At 38.6% G+C, this 13,086-nt stretch overlaps 1 protein-coding gene across 1 annotated transcript in view; it reads right to left on the bottom strand.

Moving 5' to 3' along the window:
• Positions 1-12,164, bottom strand: part of xirp2a (xin actin binding repeat containing 2a) — a 67,811-nt gene extending 55,647 nt beyond the window's left edge. Inside the window, exon 1 of the mRNA XM_063467081.1 lies at positions 11,961-12,164. Coding sequence (XP_063323151.1) covers positions 11,961-12,164 — 204 coding nt within the window. The remainder of the gene's footprint in view (positions 1-11,960) is intronic.
• Between the last annotated feature and the right edge of the window lie 922 nt (positions 12,165-13,086).

The following is a 13,086-nucleotide window of genomic DNA, read 5'->3' as shown; positions in this document are numbered from 1 at the left end:
CTTTGGCTGCTGCTTTCTTTTCACCAGTTCTTTTGTCTGGGTGTCATAAGTGTTCCCTTTTGCAATCTGCAAGAGGTATGAAAACAATTTATTTTATTTTCTATCCTCTATAACCGTCCTCGTTCTGACGAAACGGAGGCACAGTGAAAACCACCCACATCAATATTTCAGGCACTCATGGGCAAAAATGGGCACAAAGCAGACATGGTCCAGAAACAGAGTGAGAGGAGGGAGGGCTGAAGAAGAGCACCGAAAAAAGGCAGAAGAGAGTGAGTGAAAAAGTAAATCATAGACTGAGAATGGCACCGCATGGAACATAAAAACATTGGATGAACAACAGAAAAGAGAACGGAGGGGGCAGAGAAGGAGACCACAGGGGTCTGGTTTGTAATAATGATTGAAGTTTTTCCACCAGGGCCAGCTGGGACCAAAAAGCTTAAGTAAAGGGCAAACACACAGACTTGCTCATAGTGAAACGCTAGAGGTGGACAACTGTAAAATTGAAAGATTTTGAGAGACAGGCGGGGGAAATAATGCAGCAAAAAAGAAGAAAGGATACACAGACATGTAATAAATAAAACATGGGTCAAATGATCGTCATTCATGATGACAGAACAGACTGCAACAAGCTGGTATTTTCAGATTGGAGCTCTCTGGTTTGATATATGAGGAAAGGGCACATTCAGATATATTGCTGCTCTGGTTGCAGCATATGCTTCATTTCTCTCTCTGGAAGTTATTTTGACACAAAACTTCAGTGATGTGTTTTCATCCCATCCTGTGTTGTTGTTTTTTTTGTTTTGGGTTTTTTTTTTTATTCTACATGATGCAACATTAAGTCAGAGTTTTCCCTCTGCAGTATTTGCGGTCGGGTCCTGTCAAAATTTTCTTCCTCACTGTCTGCCTTATGTGCAGAACTTCTTAAATTATTTATTTTTTTAAATTCTTTTAAGCTTCTATTTTTTCACTCAGCAAGATAAAAACAGGATCAGACAGTTTTTGGAATAATCACTTTGTATATTTTGTGACACATTCTGTCTTATTTTCTAAGTACTACAGTAAGATTAATGTGGATATTACTAACTGGATTGGTACTACAGAACCTTTCTACTACAAGTCTCAGTCACATGATCCTATACATTCATTTAGTGCTTTTATCTATAGCTAAGCACTTTCATGTAACATTCACAGACAATTCAATGACTGCATCAGGGGCACCACGGAGTTCAGTATCTGCAAAGATTGCTGCAGCTGGGGATCAATTCACCAGCTTTCCAATGGGTAGATGACCTACTCTACCACCTGAGCCACAGCCACCACAACAGAACATCATTGAGATGATGATATGAGAACAGATGAACCATTAAGTTCAATGAAATTGTAAAAGTAAGGGTGTAACTAATGAGCGAGACTCTGCTCAGGTTCATTAGCTTGTAAACTTAGCTTATTTAGCCAGACCGTAAATTGTACAAGACAATTTGTAATACAACAGCCAAAGTTCCTGGGTCAAACCCAGGATGCTGCATTGAGCTTTGTGGCATATGGTAATAAACTCAGTGAGTTAAACTGGCACCAAACGGCACAAATTTTTGAACTGGACACAAAACTGACTGAAATATTAAAAACAACCCTGGGTTGTTAAATGATTTGCTGGTTACTACAAAGTCTTTTTCTTTGTTCTTTTAAGAAGTCGATCCAAAAATTAAGTTATTATTTCTTTGTCCCATTTATGTATGCATGGAACACAACAGGAAAGCTTTGAAAAAATGAATAAAAAGCCTCTTTGATGAAATTATAGAGTTTCATTCATTTTTTTAAAAAAGAAATTGTTTTTAAATGTAATGTAAGGTAAAGAGTCAAGCCACAAGGCCTCTTTCTTGATAGATCTATAAAAGATATATAAAAGGGAGTTTTTCCTTCCCACTGTCGCCAAAGTGCTTGCTCATCAGTGGTCAGATGATTGTTGGGTTTTTCTCTGTATGTATTATTGTAGGGTCTACCTTACAATATAAAGCACCTTGAGGCGACTGTTGCTGTGATTTGACGCTGTATAAATAAAATTGAATTTAACTGAAATTGAATTTAATAGATAAGACACTAGGAGAATGGTGGATAGCAACTATAAAGTAGCATATTGTGAGACTGTACATTGTAGATCCAAATTTTACCAGTTAGGATTCTCCATAAAGGCCTGTCATCTATGGAGCACACACTACCAACTGAAATTAAATTACACAGAGATTAAATATTTCACAGTAAAAGCCAAAGATCTGCAAATCAGATTTAAAGCCATTTTAATGAATTATACACATAATTTTATTAGAATTTTTTATCATAGCATATTTGAATTTGTATCGTCTTATGTATATTTAATTGTTACTGCAGATTTTTCCCCATTTTTTTATTGTTGGTAGTTTCATGTCTATAATGTATGTTACTCAATGCCATAAAATGTTATTTTATTGTTTGTTGTGGATGCAAAACCCCACAACACACAAGGGCAATGGTTAGTTACTAGCAACAGATAATAAGCTCTCTTTGGAACACCTGCAAAAAAAATGTTTTGGAACTCTTGGAACTTTTATTTGATAGGAACGAGTCTCACCCCCAACTTTATACAAACTGCCATTTGGGCGGGACTCTTGGCCAAATATTCTCTGTAGAAATGTTGGCCTGACTCCCGGTGCCAATGTAAGAGGTTTGCCTTTGAACATGTAATTAACATGAAGATTTATTTCTCTTTTATCTCAAACCATGATATTTCCCATTCCCTAACTAAAAAGCCACTAAAAATATAAGCCAAAACCAAAGTTTAAAACTGCCCACTTAAACCAGTCTTGAGCTTGTGTCTTTTGGTGAAGGTCTGGTGCTGCCACCCCGCACACAGCCCAGTGTGGACTTTGGTGGGTTTGTATATTTTCTCATCTGACAATACTTTTCTATTGTGCTGCTGCCAAAAGGGTATCCAGTGAGAAGCACTTATGATCTAGTGTTAGTATGTCACAACCTGGGAATGGTAATGTGCGGAACAGGAAGTAGAATAATAAAACAAAAGAGTAGCTCAAGTTTTATTTACATGATTCAAATACTGTGGTAGACACAAGTTTGCTATGAGCTGTTTACTGTTAGCTTGTCACTTCCACAGCTGGTCTGTCACATTTCTTTTTATCTACTTAACCTTTATTTATATGGTAAATGGTCTGGTTCTTATATAGCGTTTTTCTACTCTATCTGAGCACTCAAAGCGCTTTACACAACATCATTGTACACCAGCACTTCCTTATCTATGCTTTTTTCTAAGTTCTTCCTATCTAATTAGATGTCTCATTCTAATTCACACGCATTCATACTCCGATGGATGCATCAGAGCAACATGGGGTTAATATCTTGCCCAACTTGGCATGCAGACTGGAGCAGGGCTGGGATCAAACCACCAGCCTTCCGGTTAGTAGGTGACCTGCTCTACACCTGCCATCTCTGTCAGTGTGTAAGCCAATCTAAAAAGAAAAAGCCAGGGTTTCCAGGGAGTTGCATGTAAACTGTGTGCAACTCATTACTACTTTTTAGTGACCAAACTAGGTTGACAGCTAACACACTGATTAGCTTTGAGGGCTCCTGCTTCCTTGTCCCTTTCCAATAAATCTTAATTAAATGAAATGATGTCAATTCCAAAAACAATACCTGGGGGAATGGGGCGGAGGTTGGGACACAAACACAGACACACACAAAAGCTCAAAAAAAATTGTGGGGGCTAATGTGACTGATTAGAGCTAACATGTCCTGGCTGCTGGCAGAGAAAGTCCTAAGAGTAGGCACCAAGCTTCAACAAACAAATCTGAATTGCAGACAAATTGCGCTCTGCTGCCCCCAATGCAAACCGCTAGCTGTACATTAGGGTGTGGGTAATTTAGCATCCAGTTCCAACAGTTATTAGCTAGTGTCACTGTGGGATGGAAGCCATAAGAAAAGACTTATGGCTCACAGAGACTTAGCTGGGAAACAAATCTGTATGTTTACATACAAATAGAAAAATAAATACAGGTAACCGGGCAGTTATAGGTCATTAAATCGCATTAAAAAGTGATTATAAGATGTATGTTCCTATATTTGTTTGCATATGTGTAGGTCTTTGGCTATGGGTGACACCGAGATTGTGGAGGTTCAACCTACACAGACGCCAAGACACTCACTTTCTACCATTTCTCTGAAAAAGATCATAGTGATTGGTTGAAAAGTCATCTTAAACACAAAAAGGGAGAGACAGCAGAGTTCACCATGAAGAAAAACTGGAAAAAAACAAAACTTTTATAAAGTCATGGATGAGAAATGCAGACAAAAGCTTCAGTGACTATTTATCAGTGATTTTAACACTCAGTTTTATTTCAGTGTGTTCATAATTCCACAGCCAAAGAAATATTCTGCGACACCAGGGAGCAGAATAAAATTAAAAAATGTAAATCTTAAATCAAATTGAATTCAGAGAGGCAGAGGTCGTACGCACGCAGGAAGGCAGTGGGAATCAGTCTAGCAAAGAACAGGTGAAACGCGTAAATCCAAAGGTCCACAAGGTCATACAGAAGAAAGCCAAGTAAACAAAGAAAGTAAACGATGCTTGGACTTATTGGAAAAAAGTGTTTCTCACAGAACACAGGTGAGACTAATGAGGGCAGGGTATAAAGATATCAACATCACGGATACCAAAACTAAACAGGAAATGACTTGACGGAAACCCAGCAACTATAAAGTAGTTCTTTGTATGTTACCAATTCTTTTCTACAAAAGAGGCTAAGCTAAAGGATCATTATCAGCACAACAAGAACAAGAGTCTCTGCAAAGCACTGCCATAAGTGCACTCATGCTGTGTATGCATTCAGTATGTAGTCACCATTTAGTCTCTCTGTCTCTTGGCCAGCAGAAGTCTTTATTCTGCAATCAAGGCTTTTCTCCCCTGAATGTCAGTGTTCTCTAACTCGAGCTGAAACCTGACAAGCATCTGCTCGTGTCCAAAGAGAAAAAGATGTAGGGAAATGAAAAAAAAAACCTTGTTATGTCAGTGATTGTGCAGCCCTGAAGTGGGCCCTGATGAAGCTAATCATTATTGAAACATGAATATAATTTGTTAATCAGACTCTGCTTCACCTGCTAAAATATGAACTCACTCATTTGAAATCTCCTTCAACTCCCACCCACCCCCCACTGATTCCCTCTGAATCTTTATTGCTCCCTATCCATCTTCATCTTCCGTACCCTCTGCCTGCCCCTCCCATGCACTCTTGCAGTCCTCTCTTTCACAATATGGCCCCATGCTCGCTGAATGTAAATCATATTTCAGTCTCTTTCATCAGGCGCCTGGCTCTCTAAATGTTCACTGAGCAATTCCAACATCACCAGGCACTACTATTTATACATGTCGACTTCCAAAGAGGCTTGGGATCTGTTTTCAGGCTCCCCCAAATATAAACTGAACCATGTAAATGACATAGGCTACATGCCTAGGTCATATTTTGGGGATTTAAGTCTATAATTATGTGAGCGAGTCACACAAGATCATGTAGATGAGCAAACTGACTGCTATATTAAAACAAGAGTCACCTAAGCTCCGTGCATATGGGCTTTCTCAACAGTAGGTGGGCTGATTTTAATTTTGCCTTCCTTGGTTGGTGATTTTAATCCAGTCTAGAGACTGTGTGTAAGGAAGGAATTTTCATCCCTCCTGGAGTAATAATTACAGACAAAATTACCTTCTGTTTTTCAGCAAACCCCCTTGCCCCCCTGTAATTTTAATTACATCCCAAAGGATGCATTTTAAAATGAGTAGGGGTTTTTGTTTGTTTTTCCTCCACAGATCTGTTCCTTCTTCCACATGATATCCATACGTTGTGAAATTTGGATTTTGTATGAAAATAGAAAAAAATATCTCGCCAGTCTATCAGAATCACTCCTGTAAACAAAATAAGAAGACTTTGGAATGTTAGCTACAGTACATTCGTTACCACTAATTCAAAAGGACTCTTATGTTACTTGTTATTAACCTCTGTCTCTCTTCCACAGCATGTCTTTCATCCTGTTTTCCTTCTCTCACCCCAACCGGTCGCAGCAGATGGCCCCGCCCCTCCCTGAGCCTGGTGCTGCCGGAGGTTTCTTCCTGTTAAAAGGGAGTTTTTCCTTGCTCATAGGGGGTCATATGATAGTTGGTTTTTCTCTGTACGTATTATTGTAGGGTCTACCTTACAATATAAAGTGCCTTGAGGTGACTGCTGTTGTTATTTGGCACTGTATAAATAAAATTGAATTGAATTAGTGCTTATTGGCCATTCTAGTAGTGTGTAGTAGGGATAGTCTTCTGATTGAGTGATTATTGAGTGATTATTTGTTTGGCCACTTAAAAAGATAATACTATTTTTCTGATAGGGTTATTGCAGTTGTAAAGACTAATGATGCATTTTTTCACTTCTTCCCTTTCATGTTGAGAGTTTAAATGAACATCTACCAAATACAAGTCCGACACTTGGAATCAATTCCAGATCCTTTATCTGCTTAATTTGTCATGAAATAATGAGAGAACAAGCCTCACCTGGGCATCAAACCATTTGCCAGTCAACCGTCCAATTATTCTCTAAAAACTGAGGAGTATCTTAAAAAAAAAAATTTATTTAAACCCCTTGAATTAAAGCTGAACTTCTGCCCTTGTGACATCAGTCACTACCACAACCAGCTGTTTCTTTTACATGCATCAAAAATCCTGTTTTTTAAGAGTAACACTTTACAAACATATTAGCACAAAGGTTGCATTATATAATAGTATCAGCATCTCTGCAAGAAAAAGAAAAACTCAAATAAAACTCAAATAAAACCTTAGAGTTTTGTTTCCCTTTAAACTAACAGAAGATATACTGACTATAAACTTCTACTACTTGTAAGCATGGCCATGTTTGCCATTATATTTGTCGTTTATATTTTCCAGTCAAAGATCTCGTGTGACTAAGTATAGATTTACAGAGCTGCTAGCACAGCTATGGCTTAACTGTAACCTCCTCTTTATTCTCTGCATTTTCAATGCTCTAGTCAGCAGGTTTACAACCACCTAATTTGCATTGTGCGCCTTATCTCAGGAGCACTTCCTCTTTTGTTTCGCTATGGCAACGATGATTGGGGTATGTGCAGTGGTGCCCTTGCAACGCCACACTGAATGATTCAAAGAATGAGCCTTGAGGTCTTGGACTAACTGTTTAACACACATGCTTTTGTGGGGCTGTGCATATAATACCGGTTTAGAAAAAAAGATCATGTGAGTCACATGAAAATCTGTATGGAAAAAACAGAGAACTGGAGATATGCATTCATTTCCCACACATGGAAATTGATTATCATATATTGGAAATGTACATATGGTACCACAGTACCTATAGAAACAACCTTAACAACTACAGACTTAAATACTTGTACACTCCACAAACAAACCAAACAACGCTAGGAAAAAGACTCCTTTGAGTCAAATAAAGCAGAGCGATTTAGAGCTTCTGTTTGGTAGCGTGTGACTATTCTCACATCCAAGGAGACAAGCAACAAACCTTCATCATCATGCAGCAAGACTAGCAACTCACACACACACGCCTGTGATGCCAGCTCCATTAAAAGATTTGAATCAGAGACAAAATAGATGCCTGGTAAAGTGTTAATGGAATTTTTACGAGCCCAATGCACTTGATAAAGACGCTAGCATCCTCATCAAGTCTGGATTGATTTCTTGCAGGGACACGTTGTGGCTCTTAGTTTATTTAATATTTAATTAAGTGCGTTTAGGTATGGTGGTGCATATTGATTGATCTCGTCTTTTTATTTTGTGGAAAATGGTTCACAATTAAGCAAAAGGCAGTCTCATTTTTCAGCTTTCAGCATGTCATCTGGCACTTTACAATGGGATTCCTAAGTGTGACAGAGTGGCAAAATCCCACTCACTTAAAAGCAGGCAAAAGACGACTTTAAAAAAAGCAGCACAAATGAACTATATGAAAAGCCTAATGCATTGCTTCTTTTACTGCCTTTCATGTCAAACACTCTTTGAATACAGGTCTCTCGTCAAGAGTATATCGTGAAAGCTTTAGAGAAAATATTTCCAAGTATCGCTTGAATCAGTCCAAATGTCTGAGAGTGAGTCAGTGACAGTGATGATTTACGTTATGAAAATAAACTGGGGGAACATTCCAGACCTCTTGTGCCGCTGTCCGAATTTATGTAGACACAGTTTGAGCCAGAAACCAGAGACCATGAGACCTCTGCCTAAAAAAGCTTAGACGACTCTCTATCTTTAACCATGTTATCCTGTTACCCAGCTGTGACCAGGATTATACCATAGTATGAAATCCTTTTAAACTCTGTTATGTTGGGTTTAAAATCCACCAGATGCATCAGAATTAAATGTTTCACCGTTTATGTAAATCCTGATAATCTGACAGCCTTAAACAAATAAAAAGGCCATTTTAAGACATCTTCTGGGATTAGGAATCAACTGTAATTAGCATAGGTGATGAGCAATTGTCTCACTGTGATAACTTCCTGATTAAGACCATATTATTTATCTTCCTTCGCACACAGTTTGACCTATACGGTGACTGTTGTGAACATCAGCTTACCTCCTCAGTCCAACAGATGTTACACTGCCACCCACTGGCAAACAGCAGCCATCGCATCATGAATGAGCACCAACTCATGGCATGAACGCCAGAAAGCCATGTATATACATTTTAACCATCTAGTGTCCTGGTCAGTGGCCTACATTTGTGCATATATACAGAGCCCATTCAAGCTTTAAAGAGTTAAACATGACACAGCACCACTACATCTGTTTAAAGCATGTGTTTATTCTTCCTTGTGTGCACAGTCATGACCAGGAGGGCAGGCAGATGTTGTAAACGCAAGCCAGTATCCCACGCATACTACACAACTGCAAAAAAACATACTCCTTTCACAATAAAACCTTACATCCTTTCAAATCCACGATTGTTGCGAACAATCCTCTCAGTCCTCTCTCCCCACCAACACTGTGGATTCTGGCCACAGCTGAGCGACCACCAGGGAATCCATCACACATTGCTTTTGCTGACCATCGAATGGCATTGTGCTGTTTAAATAAATGAAATGGAGCGCAGATAGAAAAATGCTGTGCATCATCAAATATGAAGCACTACAATACAGATAAGCTGGAGATGAGGTCAGGTTTTATAGCCAGCCGGTTGCAGAGTGCTAGTCCTCACTCTCTCTGTGAATCTGGGAATACTGCCCATATGCTCCACTGACACTGACTACAGGCTTGTTTTTTTTTGTTGTTGTTTTTTTCTACAGAGCAGACTATGAGCACTCATGATACAGTGCCAAGATACAGCATGTGTAGCAGTGCCAGCTTATGACACCCAGACTTTTGACCAGCTGTACAGATTGTTATCTAAAAAGAATATAAATAACTGATCTATTTTTGTTTTCTTAGAGAGACACACGTAAGAGAGAAACACGCTTGAATGTATATAAAAAGAACCAACTCATCATTAGAAGACTTGAGTCTGATAGAAAGTTTTGCAAGGTGGTAAGCTGATTAGTTAAGAAACAAAGAAAGGCAAAGGTAACTGTTTCCCAGAAGCATTATGGTAGCAGTCTTTACTGGAAGTAGACTGTAAATACAGTAGTAAAATATGCAAAACTCTGTCCTAAAAAGCTCTTTTCTTTTATCTAGGGATGACAACTGAGAACTGGTTCTTGTGGGGAAGAAACTAAGAATTCCAATAATTCCTTGGAATTGTTTTAGTCTGCGTGCCTATCAATTCTACAGTTGTGCTACAATCAGCTGATTTCAGTTTGTGTGGTGCGTCTACAGCGTGATTATAGACATTAATTTTAGTTTTACTGCACAAAATAAAGGGAGCAATTATTATTTAGCAATAATATTAGCACATTTACCCAGTATTTAATATTGCAGTCATGTAGGAAAGTAATTATTTTAACCAAATATGAAATTTCATACAGAAAAGTCATAACAAATCCTAACATGTTTTTATTTTTTAAGCAGCAGTTAATAATTAGGAAGGCTGTTGATTGGTATTGCAGTTCTACCTCTAATTGAGGTTGCGCTTTAGAAAACTTGTATATATTAATTGTCTAATAAAATTACATTAATATTTATGTCACACTCTTTCTTTGAGCAGAAAATAAGCCATGAAGACAATACTGACATTTTAAGCTAGTTAATAAAATGACAGTAAATTTAAAAGAAAATCACAGTTTCCCCTCCTGCTTTGTGATACTACAAATGAATGTATTGATTATGTTTAAAAATTACTTCTGCTTTGGTCTACAGTGAAAAAATACTTCTCTCTTTAGTTGCTGAATGCTAATGTTAGCTAGTAGCTATCAACAAAAACAATATCCTGCTACAGATGTAAAATGTGCTAATGGTAGACATAAGCATAACTGAAGCAGTAATGCTACATGCTACATACTTACATACATGCTTTGTATGGATAAAGAAAAGCAAGCATGTGTCTCTTCATGTTTGCCACTACAAGTCACTTCTCTCACCTTACAAAGACTCATTTAACGCCTTGTTTACAGAAAAACTCTTTGCTGAAACAGCTTTACTAAGCCAAATACTACAAGGCTGACTGATAACACTGAGAACACATGTATCAACATTTCTTTGTGTATCAAAGCCTAGCACCATTTTCCTAATGGTGAGATAACAAAGTTTTATACATGGGAAACTGAAATGCAAGAGCCAAAATAAAGCCAAAGTGTAGGTGTTAATTCCTGAGATTGTTAGAGGTCAGATAAGTGTAGTCCAAACCGCTCTGATTAAGAAAAAAAATAGATAACTTAAAAGCAAAAGAAAACGTCTGAAGATGCTATAGTTAAATCTTGACTTTAGTGATGTACCTCATTAGTCACAGACATAAAATGTTTTCATCTCAGGAGCCAGGTGTGAATTCTGATGGACCCACCTCTCTCCTCTCTTTCTCTCTTCTCAGTCTAACACAGAAGCTTCACGCTGCTTCCAGCAGCAGCCGACATACCAATTACAGGGTTATTTTTAAAATCCTGCTTAACCATAAAGCCCCCCAAAATAGGTCTTAAATAACAGGGTGTCAAATATCAGTGCATCTCTGCCACCACTCGGCACCGTTGTATATTTAAAAATACATGGTCCATAATTCATCAAATGTTTTGGATTTTGTTGCCTTTTATTTTATGCGTTTGGAATAATTTAAGGGGTTTGAATTGGTCTCTCAACCACATTAGGAACAAAAAAGTAGGTCATCTGGGCCTTTTTGTCCCATCATCAGACATTTGGTAAATGGGAGCTTGTCTCATAATGGAACACTTCAATTCCAACAGACTTAGATTTTCCCCTCAAAGAAGCCAGCTTGGATGGAAAAACAAAGCTAGAGAGAGAAGGCCGTCCTCCTCTCGGGTAAGGAGACGTGTCCTAGAAGCATTTTCCCCCAGAATCAACAAAGTGATGGAAAACTCCAAACTGCCAGCAAGATAACTGTACTAAAGTAAATAGAGAGATAAACAGCGCTGTGTGTTTTCTTTCCCATTATATCCAAAAATAAGTCACCAGTAAAGGTCAGCCCCTGCCAATACATAAAGAAAGAGAGCTACAGTCTGCAGCAGTGAAATCTGCATAGTGTACACTTTCACTCCACATAAACTTGATGGCTTTTGCCTGAAGCATGACTTCACAATCATGTTACCACTACTGACTTTACATTTTTCTGAAGGTTGGAAGAGCTTTTCAATTTGTTCAAATGTGCATTGCATTAAAGCCGTCCATCTACCTGACACACTCAGCAAAAAGTGGCAGTTACCTATACCACTCATTTCCCCTGGAGAAAAACGGATGTCACTGCTCACAAAAGTGCAGTTCACATTGAAATATAAAGACAAAACTTCACAGTCAAAGTACTTACTGTGTTTGCTACAGCGGGCTTCTCAAACATCCTCTTCAGGCTATCAAGCGGGATGTCAAACCTCTCGATCCTCTTAGCAGCCTGTAGGTCCTCTCTGAGCACCGGATCATCTGATGCTTCTACCTGTAGCCCAGAGGGACTCTGAGAAACGGAGCCCGAGGTCACACTCGCCACCTCCTCTCTATTTCCTGATTGAATTTCCATTGTTGTAAAGAAACCGTACACCCCCACTACCTCTTTTCTCTTCAGGTTGATGCACCGAGGGGAAGTCTATTGTGTCAGGTGAGTCAGGAAGCGAGGGAGGTATGAGAGGATGAGGGACAGAGATGAGATGTTACTCGAGTCCTTCTCTGTCTAGAGAGCGCTCTGGGTTGTGCAGGCACAGTAAGAGGCTCGAGGAAGGAGGAGGAGAATAGCAAAAGTTCACAGGGAAACTTTTTCCTTTCTCCTCTGCCCTCGAATCACTCATGCTCACAGAAGACTAGGTAAAGTCACATGTTTACAAAAAAGAGAAGCTGTCTGCCTGAGAATAAAGAAGCGGGAAATGGGACAGGGAACCCTAACCTTCTGTTAAGTTTCCTCTTTAACAGGTTAAAATATATAGTTAATAATGTTCAAATAGCTTAAGGCTTCCTTAATTATATTCATAATCATACATTTACATTATATTTAGATACATTTTATGGCAAATGTATCATTTGACTCGAGTTGATTGTACATATGAAACAGACTTTTGTGTAAGGCAAAGATGTAAAGCTAAACCATTTGTGCTGTTTCAGCTTCTGTGTTCTGGTGTTTCAGATGCTATCACAGTAAATGTTAGAAATGACACCTGTGCTTTTCCAGGACTCACATTTGCCATCCGTCATGAAGTGCGTTTTGTCATCAAGAAGGAGGTCCAGCTAGAGATTTCTGTGAAAATGCATAAATCCATGTCGCTACATTTAGCAACTTAATTTCTCTTACACTTGTTCATTTCTGTAGTTGTGCACTACTACTAATTAAATATAAAGAGTGGGATTGTGAAAACCTGAAAACTGACTGTGGGTTTTCACAAAACTTGCAGCTGCTGCAAATGCATTTTAGAAACTCCTCCAAAATAAAAGCTTCCTGGAATCACATAAGG

This window comes from Pelmatolapia mariae, linkage group LG23 (assembly GCF_036321145.2).
Source record: "Pelmatolapia mariae isolate MD_Pm_ZW linkage group LG23, Pm_UMD_F_2, whole genome shotgun sequence".
Classification (NCBI taxonomy): domain Eukaryota; kingdom Metazoa; phylum Chordata; class Actinopteri; order Cichliformes; family Cichlidae; genus Pelmatolapia; species Pelmatolapia mariae.
This window is presented reverse-complemented; position numbering and strand designations above follow the sequence as displayed.